At 36.8% G+C, this 11,849-nt stretch overlaps 1 protein-coding gene across 2 annotated transcripts; it reads left to right on the forward strand.

Moving 5' to 3' along the window:
* Positions 1–502: 502 nt before the first annotated feature.
* Positions 503–11,353, forward strand: RpL4 (ribosomal protein L4). 2 transcript variants are annotated; one of them, NM_001043664.1, is given in 11 exon segments: positions 608–691; positions 2,122–2,302; positions 3,414–3,495; positions 5,178–5,341; positions 6,473–6,597; positions 7,798–7,896; positions 8,243–8,378; positions 9,393–9,528; positions 10,284–10,443; positions 11,109–11,302; positions 11,305–11,351. In NM_001043664.1, coding segments are annotated over 11 exon segments (1,284 nt in total). In that variant the 5' UTR covers positions 608–688; the 3' UTR covers positions 11,309–11,351.
* Positions 11,354–11,849: the final 496 nt, after the last annotated feature.

Raw genomic sequence — 11,849 nt, forward strand, 5'->3', positions numbered from 1 at the left:
TATTACAACACAGTATCCTGACCGTATTATTTTCCATGTACTTGGACTGAATAAAAAAGCGGAATTTCCATGTTAAAAGGTATCTTTTATTGAACATCATTAAATTATTAAATAATGAACTTAATTGTTTTTCTTCATTTTTAACTCTGTAGCTCTTGATTGCTTTTTTAATCAAAAATGTTCGAACGGTTACTATAAATTAAAACAAAGAAATTGAGTAGTTTTACGGTTTTAATTTCACGCCCATTTATGTGTTTAAAATTATGTCCATGAAAGTTAATAACACGATACATACATAAAACGTATGTTTTTATTGATTCCTTTCGTATTTTTTTGTTATGCCTGCTTAGAGATCGAACATTGGTTCACTTTACAGTGAGAGGCTACAATAACAATGTCGAATATATAGCCAAACCACTTTCTAGTAGAAAGTTTCTACCGCTCCCATGTGGTAATAACTTAAAGGCTAAGGTTAAAGAATTACGATGTAAAATATCAATGAGGTAACAATCAACGAGGTCGAGACCTTCTGTGTTCATTCTTTTTCGTTAGTCTGGCAACTGTCCATGATTGCTGTCAAAAAACTATCTTGATTTCCGGTCTTTTCACACCTCCGTGGCATGGCGGATGGTCTTTATCACCGCTATTAGTGTATATTTCGGAGGTATAGCTTCGCTAAAGTAGCGAAATGGTAAGTACAAAATAATAAATCCGTATAATATTGTCGTACATGGCTACCGCGGCAGAAATTGTTTAGTGAAGTGTATTTCCTTCGTAAAAATGTGCGGTGAAGTAAACACGTGTATGCAGTTTGTAAATCTGGGAAATTAAAACTTTACAGAAGAAGTAGAGTGAGTTTTTAATAACCTAGAGTTTCAAGGCGGCATATTTTAACATCTTTTCAAATAAGAATATGTTTCAGAGAAATAATTGCGAGAAATTAAATGTTCGTTTAGGTTACTCAAACATGGCAGCTAAAACAATACTTTTAATTTGACTTTCACCTCAGCGTATTGAAGTGGTTTGAATATTCACAATGTCTTTTAAAGTATTTTCGATTCGAAGAGCACGTTCGATCGCCATGTTTTTATAAAAAAAAAATGAGTTACGGTTTTAGGTTAGACGGGGTTGGTCCTTTGTATTTCGTAATTGTTTGTCAACTAAACAATTCCAAAAATCTGACGAATCCCCGAACTCTTCCTGTCCGGCTGATATAGCCTCTCAGGTACACAACAGGGGTAGATTGAAACGTTCCCTTAGGAAACAGTATCGATCGTAGCTGATTGATATTGTGTCGACGTGTGGAACACATTCTAATGGAGCTGACAATGACATGATCAACTCCTATTTAATACAATCCATGCAACTAGTTTATTAGTAAATAAAGCGCTAGTCATAGTCGTTCAATGTTAAATAATACCCTATAGGTATGGACTTTTCTCTGAAGGATACCTGCCTACCCCTCCGGCCATAGCTGATGTTAGCCCGTTAGGTTACCAGCGAATACGTTGTAGATGTCTATGGGCCCCAGTAACCACTTAACATCAGGTTGGCTGTGAGCTCGTCCATCCATTTAAACAATAAAAATAAAATAAAAAAAAGATTAGGTAGGGAAAAAATATCTGAAGGTTTTCAAGTAGTTTCAAGTCTGTTTTGGCTTTAATGAACAACTGTTCTGTCAATATGTATGTATGCATAAGAAATTTACAACTAAACAATGATTTCCTCAGCATTTTCACAGGATTTCGCGAGCCTTTACGATTTAATCAAGAGGTTTTTAATGTCGTCAAATTATTTCCGATGTTTTTTTAATTATTATTTTATTGCTTAGATGGTTGGACGAGCTAACGGCCCAACTGGTGTTAAGTGGTACGGTAACGTAGACCACACACATCTACGACGTTAATGTCGCCACCCACCTTGATATATGAGTTCTAAGGTCTCAGTATAGTTACGGCTGCCCCGCGCTTCGAACCGAAACGCATTACTGCTTCACGGCAGAAATAGGCATGGCGGTGTTACCTATCTATGCGGACTCACAAGACGTCCTACCACCAGTTTTCAACTCTATACTGTTCGTGGCTATATATAAGGTTTTAAAAAAATCAATAACTGTTTCAGAGTCTATCGGTAGCCCGACCTTTAGTGTCGGTGTATTCAGAGAAGAGTGAGACGGTGCAGGGTGCAGCCAAGCCCCTCCCGTTCGTATTCAAGGCGCCCATACGTCCGGACCTGGTCAATGATGTTCACGTTTCTATGTCCAAGAACTCGAGGCAGCCCTACTGCGTGAGCAAGGAGGCTGGTGAGTTTTGCTATTGATTTTTATGTTGCTAAGATGGGTGGAATACCCACTTATCCAAGAGAGCACTGACCTGGAAAGTGTCTGGCTAAAGGAAGTGAGGCCGTAGCAGAACAATTGGCCATCTTGGGTATGATGTGGGAGGAGCTAGAACAGACTGCCCAAGACGACTGCAAATGGGAGAATTTGATTCGAGCCCTACACCCTAGCAGAGGAAAGAAAAAGAAGTATATGGGTGGAAGTGCTCACCAAGGTGCAAATGCACCTGGTGTTAGGTGATTATCGAAGCGTTTAGACATGAAAAACCTAAATGCTACCACCCACCTTGAGACACGAGTTCTAAGTCAGTTTAATAGTACAAAGGCTGTCACCACCCTTCAAATTGAAACAAATTGATAATAGTGATTTTTTTTTCCATGAGTATTTAAAAAGTTACACTGGATGGACTAGGTATTATATGGAAAAAGTATTTTTGTGATTTTTAAAAAAGAAAGTCAACATTGGCACTAAATGTCCACGCTTGCAGTGTTAATCACAGTAAGTGTTACTGCGGATTAGTGCAACAGAAAAGTACAGATATGGCGTTCTGGACTAGCTTATGTAGCAAGTACGGGTGCAAATTTTGTACTACAAGTAAATGTTTTTAAGTATATGTAGATAAAAGTTAACATATAAAAATACCTTTGTTTATATTTGAATTAGGACTCATAAATTTATGACATAATGGATGGGGCTGTTTTAATATATCATTGAGGCTTGGATCTCATGACTGAAGGTAGCATTTGTGTTATGGTAATAATTGACGCCCAGAATCATCAACACAAGTGTTTTTTTTTTATTGCTTAGATGGGTGGACGAGCTCACAGCCCACCTGGTGTTAAGTGGTTACTGGAGCCCATAGACATCCACAACGTAAATGCGCCACCCACCTTGAGATATAAGTTCTAAAGTCTCAAGTAAGTTACAACGGCTGCCCCACCCTTCAAACCGAAACGCATTACTGCTTCACGGCAGAAATAGGCAGGGTGGTGGTACCCACCCGCGCGGACTCACAAGAGGTCCTACCACCAGTAAAAAGTAAGTGTAATGTAAAACACTTTTATATTGTTCTTAGGTCACCAAACCAGTGCCGAATCATGGGGTACCGGACGTGCTGTTGCCCGAATTCCGCGTGTCCGTGGTGGTGGTACCCATAGGTCAGTAGCTTTTCAAATATTTGCCAATGTAAAGTAGCTGTCTGCTTAGTGCTAAGTTTTTAACGTTCTCGATAGCTTAAAAATTTAATTCAAATTTGTATGGAGTGGGAATGCTTGCCTACGTTTGAATCTACGGGCGCTGTTCCAACTACATACAAATTTTAGTTCACTTTTATGTTATCGAGCTTACACCAAGCAGTCTGAGTCATGTGATGAGACAGTTTGATCACTAAGGAATTTCAATCTATACACATGATGTAACCTTTTACACACGAATTAACTGCAGATATAAATTAATTTCTTCTTCTTTGTCTTATCCACCTTATCCCGCTAGGAGGTCGGGACAAGAATTTTTTCTATTCTATTATCTTCAATTACCTGTCATCTCAACACACTCCTCTCTCTCAGTTTACAGTAAGCAAGCACTGTATAAGCTAAAATAAGTGCCTTTCACTTCCACTTCCTATTGAAAATCTGGCATCAGCGCAATATGAATTGTGCCATAGGTGCACATTTCCAGCACCAAGTATCAAATATATACCACTCTTTCAGTTATATATGTGAAGGATGGCTGTTGAATATTGTTACAATTCAGTCTGAGAACAAGTCACAAGGTGGATACCAAGATTTATTTGGATCTTACAGTAACTATAGTTATGTATACAGTGGTCACTTGCTATGAGGGTGGTAAGGTTGTCTTTCCAAAGTTAAAAAAAAAAACATTATTTAGATGAAATAATGCATAATTTCAGAGGCCTGCACCTTTTCAAGATCACTATCTATCACAACACTAAAAGCTAAATGGACTCCCTGTTCATACCAGGCTGGGTTTTTCTATTTCTGGTATTAAAGCAGGATATAAAAAAGTTCCCTGGTTCAAAAGCACCCATTTCCCTACATTTGGGTTGCTTGGTCTCTGAGACTGAAATGCTTATTATGATCTTATGCTAAAGGTTTTACATGTGTCTTTAGGAGTATAATGTGCAGTTTGGTTTTGCTATAAAGACTAAGTTAACTGAAGTCCAAAATTTTTACTAATCCCCGAACTCTTCCTGTCTGGCTGATATAGCCTCTCAGGTACACAACAGGGGTAGATTAAAACGTTCCCTTAGGAAACAGTATTGATCTTAGCTGATTGATATTGTGTCGACGTGTGGAACACATTCTAATAGAGCTGACAATGACGTAATCAACTATTTAATAAAATCCATGCAACTAGTTTATTAGTAAATAAAGTGCTAGTCATAGTCGTTCAATGGAGGAGGAGAGTCCCCTTCTAAAGGAGGATGATATTAATAAAAAAAAATGACTTAATCATTGATAAAAAGTTTTGATGAGCTTTAACCGTGATTGTAATATTTATCGAGTTTTTGATAGATCAGTGATGTTACAAGAGTCACAATCATGGTCGGACTTTGTTTGAAAGAACTTGACTTGTTGGTTGACTTATTAAGAATGTGAGGGTTAGACAGATTTAAAAAAATGTCTTTGCTGTTGAATGAGGTTAAAGGGTGCTGATGAAAAATTCAGTTTGGAAGTTGATGGCTCTCCACTCCATCCATTATCCAGGAAGATTTTTCGCGGTAAAATTTAAGAAAATGTTAAGTACGCACGAAAATGTCTCAACAAACTTAAAATGGAGCATAGCTTGGCGTATATGTAATTTTTTTATATTGTTATAGGTCCGGTCAGGGTGCCTTCGGTAACATGTGTCGTGGTGGACGTATGTTCGCCCCCACGAAGCCCTGGCGGCGCTGGCACCGTCGCGTCAACCTCCGACAGCGGAGAGCGGCCTTGGCAGCAGCCGTTGCTGCTACTGGCGTCCCAGCGCTCGTTCAGGCTAGAGGTTAGTAGATGTCTGTTGAAATGAAAACTACCTTACCAGTTTTCTCATTCCAAATCCTACACAACGAAAAAGCGAAACTAAAAAGAGACAAATATATATAAGCAGAATTTAGCCTACAAGTGAATGAGATAAAGAAAAATTGTGAGAGACAAATACATGTCTTTAGAATTTAGCCTGCATGTGAATGAGATAAAGAAAAATTGTGAGAGACAAATACATGTCTACAGAATTTACCCTGCATGTGAATAAGATAAAGAAAAATTGTGAGAGACAAATACATGTCTACAGAATTTAGCCTGCATGTGAATGAGATAAAGAAAAATTGTGAAGATCTCATTCTGAGCATGTATGAACTGCACTGCTTTTTTGCAGTATATTTGTACCGGTAGTGTGAATTGAGTGAAGTAGGTGTGTTTGGTAACTATGTCGATCCAATCTGAACTCCCTAGTCGTGTAGTATATACAGGCTTCAACAAATCCCAAAACAGGGTCGATATAACAAGCATAATATTATCTAATGCCATAAATTAATACAACTAGTGTTAATGATCAAATTCGACATATTCCTCTTTAGTTGTGTTATTGATTAAAGAATAAAAAAAATTGAATTATTTGCAATTTCATTTATTCGTAAATAAAACTGTCTATAGCCACTAAATAAAAACGAAAGTATAAACTGTAGAAAGAGGAGCCAATGCATGTCTACTTGAAAAAATGGCTCATGGCTTAGAAAATACTTAGTAAAGTATAAAAGTTAACTTGTGAGAATACAAAGACATTGAAATGTTTACTAACGGTTTATATTCGTATATTCGGTAAACATTAAATTACATTTCATGTTTCCTGTATTAAATGAAAGTTAATAAATATCTAATTATTGGCACTAAATGTCCACGCTTGTGATGTCGATCATTGTAAGTGTTACTGCGGATTAGTGCAACAGAAATGTGTACAGATATGGCGTTCTGGGCTAGCTTACGTAGCGAGTACGGGTGCAAAGTTTGTACTACAATAATAGCTTTTTCAATTGAAAATCAATTTGGAATACTACATCTAGGAATATTGCCTAAATGTAGTGAATACTGATTTATTGAATATGTAATGTGAACTAAATATCTTCTATTAACACAGGACACATTATTGAAAAGATTCCCGAGCTTCCCTTGGTTGTAGCCGACAAAGTCCAGGAGATCAACAAGACCAAACAGGCTGTCATCTTCCTGAGGCGCCTCAAGGCATGGTCTGATATCCTTAAGGTATGTCTTTGTTTCCTTTCGGTCTCATATTCAAATATAAAAGCAAACAACACGAAATGTCCATTGACAAAAAACTCAAATGTGCAATGTAAATTTGAGTCAGACACCATTGGACGAGACTATGCTTCTATGTCAACAGTCAATTCAGAAATTTATTCTGAATTGATATAAACATTAGAAGACATACATAGTGTTTCATCATTGAATTTGCCGAATTACAAGCTTAAGGACACATGTTTATTAACATTTCGGTTAGTTGATATCTCTATATTTTATACACCAGCACTTAGTAATTGTGTTCTCACTTAATTAATAATTTTTTTTATTTTTATAGTTTTATTAATTAATATTAATTTATTTATTATAAAAAAAAAGAACACAATATTCCTAACCTAAAAGTACATGCTATTATCCGCAAAACATGCTTCGTCAGATTACAGAAATAAAGTTATCAGCAACATGCTTCGTCAAAAAGTACAATACTTACTTTCAGCTCCACGCGCCGTCATTAATAATTGTCTTCTCACTTAACACACCAAGACATGTCATCATTGTCAATATATGGGCTTTGTTAAGCTATAGATATTATTAGTCCTATCTAAACTACCGGTCATTTGATCATTTGTTCTCTAACATTATGGAACTTAACTACACAGTGTACATAATTGATGTAATACTCCAAGGTCACTCTTTCCTATTTTCTGAAGCCAACCCTTGGTTGCTTTAGCGATGCTGTGTAGGCTCTCAGTACGTAGTACTGTCTGTGTGTTTATATGTGTATTAAACAGTCGACATCACCCAAAACACGTCATTTCGGATCCTCCCGATCCACTAACGGTGCTTTTAGGTACCTCAAACACCGGTCACCGTCCTCGCCGAACCCGTCGCTTGCGACGAAGGGCTCGGCGAGCAAACTAACCCACAGACACAGCCCACTGTGTTTCTTGCCTTATCTCAGTGGGTCACACGTTTCTGATCCGGTGGTAGATTCTGCGAAGCACTGTTCTTGTTAGGATTTGTGTTGGCAATGTCGTCAGGTTTGAGCCCCGTGAGCTCAGCTACTCACCTGGAGAATCTAGTATAGCCCCTCGAGGTTACTAAAATAAGTAGGAAAAAAGTGTATTTACTCTCATAACTCTCATTAAGTATCAAATGGAATAATTGCAGTTGCTCATTGTATTTGATATTTGTTTTTTTTAGGTGTACAAGTCTCAGCGTCTTCGTGCTGGTAAGGGTAAAATGCGCAACCGTCGTCGTATCCAGCGTAAGGGACCCCTCATAATCTTCAACAAGGATCAGGTAATACTGTTTCTGAGGGTGGACTAAGATTTTCTTAGTCATTGTATGAGTCCGAATGGGATCCCTCTGATAAGCCTTACTTTACATATAGTTAATATGTGTATTGTCACGAATTGAGGGTAAATTAAATTATCCCGAAGGAAACATTGATCCTGAAATTTGAAAGGGTCAGTGTGTCGACATGTGGATGACATTTTGTTAGTTTAATAATAAAAATATTGTATCTTTCAAAACCATACGTTGTTTATAGTTAGATGCTAATGACAAGAAAAGATTTGAGATCATTATTTTTATTGATTGAAAATGAAAATTTATTCAAAACTTTTGGTTATTCTTTCTTGGACAGGGTCTGACTCGCGCTTTCCGCAACATCCCCGGTGTGGAGCTCCTGAATGTTAACAAGCTGAACCTCCTGAAGCTGGCTCCGGGAGGTCATCTTGGACGTTTCGTCATCTGGACTCAGTCCGCATTCGGCAGGCTTGGTTAGTTCTTAATTTTTTTTCGTAGATAAACCCACCACGTTCCTGTAGGATATAGCTTCTTCAAAATTAAGAAAGTTTAATTTGAGTATTGACATTCACAATATAAAATCTTCATTACACAACCAATGTTTTGGAACAGCATGCTGTGTCTAAATCCAAATTGCATTCTTGCTTCACAGAATATTTACCTAAAACTGATAAGTAGAGACTAGGTCTATCTTTGAATTTTTAACCATTGATCAAAGACCAATACTGAAATTTGAAAAAAAAATAGTGCAGAATCTGATGTTGAAATCGGCAAAATCACTAGTTTATCTTGTTCATTTTAGGAAGGATATGATATTTTCTCAATTCCCCAAAAACAACAGATGAGAAATAATGATGAATCTGTTCTATACACCTACAATCCCATAAAGCCTTACTCTTTTCGTTCCGCATATGGTTGGAGTTACGATTTATATGGGATATATTGAAGGATGTTCCCAAAGGAAACATCACTTGTCAGTACACGATGGGTGGTGTGTCGACATGCGGAATACATCTCATTTCAAACATTTTATGAAAAAATGAGTGTGTTCTGTAATCAGAATTTTAATTTGCTTCTGCTTAAACTTAAATTAAACTTAAACTTAATGTAAGTTACTGATAAAGACACTTGAAAAGAATGTTGCCAATGAAAGTTGTAAAGTCCCATTCAAGTCAAATTATTGTCTAATTTTGTCAAAATTTGTTTAAAATTGTGCCCTAAGATTGGTATTATTTGAGTATTTGACTCTCACTAATCTTGACTAATTATTTTAAATGGTTGATGTCTATATTCTCAATGTAACCGTAAAGTTTAAACTTTAAAATAACTTAATACAAATATATGCCAATATTTTTATGTATGTAGGGCAAAAATTATGATATACTAAAATTATTATTTAGTACACTAGATTGTATATATTCCACACAATTGAAAATTTGTAATCAATGTTTTATGAGGTATTTTATATATTTAATTTTGGCTTACAGACCCCTTATTCGGGTCATGGAAGACACCATCAAAACAAAAGAAGAACTTCAACCTGCCCCAACCGAAGATGGCCAACACTGACCTCACACGTCTTCTCAAGTCTGATGAGATCAGGAAGGTCCTCCGTGCTCCCAAGTATGTTGTCTTTAGGGTTGCTCTCGGAAATGACATATAGTTTTATGAAGATCCAATATTAATAATTTGCAATTTATTGAATTTTCTGTATGAATGCCTATGTATTTTGTGTTGCATTGAATTATTTCTTCATGTCATTGAAACGGACACCTCTGGATCTTCATATTATTATTATCTGGTTCCTAAATATTACAATCATTCTGCTGATGTTGTATAGGTATATATTGACCAGTAGATTTATTGGCGATGAAAGAGATTCTATATTTTATTTATTATTTTCTTTATTGTTTATGTGTGTGGTCGAGCTCACGGTCCACCTGGTGTTAAGTCGTTACCGGAGCCCATAGACGTCTACAACGTTAATGCCGCCACCTACTTTATTTTTTTATTTGATTTGATTTGATATGAGTTCTAAGGTCTCAGTATAATTGCAACGACTGCTCCACCCTTCAAACCGAAACTCGTTAATGTTTCACGACAGAAATAGGCAGGGCGGTGGTACCTAACCGTGCGGACTCGCAAGAGGGCCTACCACCAGTAATTGAGATTATAAATCCAAGAATTTTTTGTTTGTTTTAAAAATAGAATAATCAAAATAGATGTTATTAATGATGATATTGTATTACAGAGCATTGGGTTATGATACAAACCATGATTACGTAACACGTTGACACATACTGAATAAAGAATATAATGTAGTAACGGACTAGCCACATAACTACTGGGTCTCGTTAAATGTTCAATTTTGTTTGCAGCAAACGCGTGATCCGTGCTACACGCAAATTGAACCCGCTCACTAACAACAAGGCGATGCTGAAACTCAATCCTTACGCGGCCGTGCTGAAGAGGAAAGCTATCTTAGAGCTGCGCAGAAGGAAGAACTTGAAGGCTCTTGCTGATGCCGAGAAGAGTGGAGTATGTGTTTGACTGGGTTCACACCCAGAAAAATTATGTTATATACTAGCTATGTACCCTAAGTCACTCATCCGACTAATGCTATCACTATGTCAATCCGGTTACTTGGCTCAACTTGAAAGAAGGATAATCAAACAAACAAACACTTTCAAATTTATAATTGAAGACTATGAGTGGATGAAGGGGTGGATTAAGTACCATTTTTAAGATTTTTGTATATTAAATGAAGCTGTTATGTGCGTACCATATTAGACCTTAAAACTCCGGGCTTGAAGGCTATTTTTAGAAATTGCAAGTGATGAAGTAGTTATGTACAAAGAAAAAGTGCAAGGAACAAAAGTCTGTTATCTGTTTTTTCAAAATTAACAAATTGTATCATATCCCCTTTGTCCACTCATTTCTTCAATTATTTGTATTCCGCAACAAATACAGTCAGCGAAGAACTTGAAGTTAAATTTGGAATGTATTCTAATGTTGTTTTTTTTATTACAAAATCTACTGTATAGTGCATTTATTTAATGATGAAATCACTCTATCAGAGCATTGGGTTATGAGCCGAAATGATTACTAATCACGTTGACGAATCTACTGAATGACGAATCTAATATGATACTCAGTGATAATTGTTATACATAATGTTACTTAATATTGTTAATTGTTTGTAGTTGAAGCTGTCTAAGCGAAACCCCGCTATGAAGGCTGAGAAACTACGCGAGAGGAGACGCAAGAACATCAAGGAGGCTCTCGCCAAGAAACCCAAGAAGCCGGTTGCTAAGAAGACCCCGCCTCCTCCCAAGAAGAAGGCAGATAAGAAGCCGAAAGCTGAAAAGGCCGTGAAACCCAAGGCCGATAAGCCTAAAGCTGATGATAAGCCTAAGGCGTAAATAAATAAATAGATTTTTTAAGGGGATTTTTGTTTTATTTCAATATATTCTCGTGTCCAATTACTTTAATTTCTCGCTTGTGATTTTATCGCAAGTAATATTAATATTTTCGGAATGAATGTTGCGAAAAGCAGTTTAATAACTGGAGTGGCGTGTAAATAGGTACGGTCATATAGTTTGTCAGGATCAAAAATGATTCAAATTAGCGATTCGCAAGGCGGTAGGAATATTTAGTGTCGCGGCCAAATTGGGAAAGGCCCAAAATCGGAGAATACAAACATCGCTATGTATAAATACTCGAGAGGCGAGCAATTCACAATATCAAAGAAAGTTGTGGTATCGACGCGATAGCTGTGGTTAATAAAGTGTAATTTTAGGTTAATTTTGCTAGTTGTTAGCCTAAGAAGCGGGAACGCGAATGGCCGTGCGCGAGTTCTAAGTTCAAAACTTGAAACTGTTGAACATACTATAAATATTTGAAGAACGTAGGTACTATGTTCGATGATGTTCCATTTTTGAAAT

The sequence above is a fragment of the Bombyx mori genome, chromosome 11 (genome assembly GCF_030269925.1).
Source record: "Bombyx mori chromosome 11, ASM3026992v2".
Taxonomy (NCBI): Eukaryota; Metazoa; Arthropoda; class Insecta; order Lepidoptera; family Bombycidae; genus Bombyx; species Bombyx mori.

What these genes read in the sequence shown, in the direction of transcription:
- RpL4 (XM_012691849.4), top strand. An exon ending in CGTGGTGGTGGTACCCATAG is followed by an intron (nt 3,496 to 5,177) that starts GTCAGTAGCTTT and finishes ATATTGTTATAG; the next exon opens with GTCCGGTCAGGGTGCCTTCG. An exon ending in GTCCGCATTCGGCAGGCTTG is followed by an intron (nt 8,379 to 9,392) that starts GTTAGTTCTTAA and finishes TTTGGCTTACAG; the next exon opens with ACCCCTTATTCGGGTCATGG.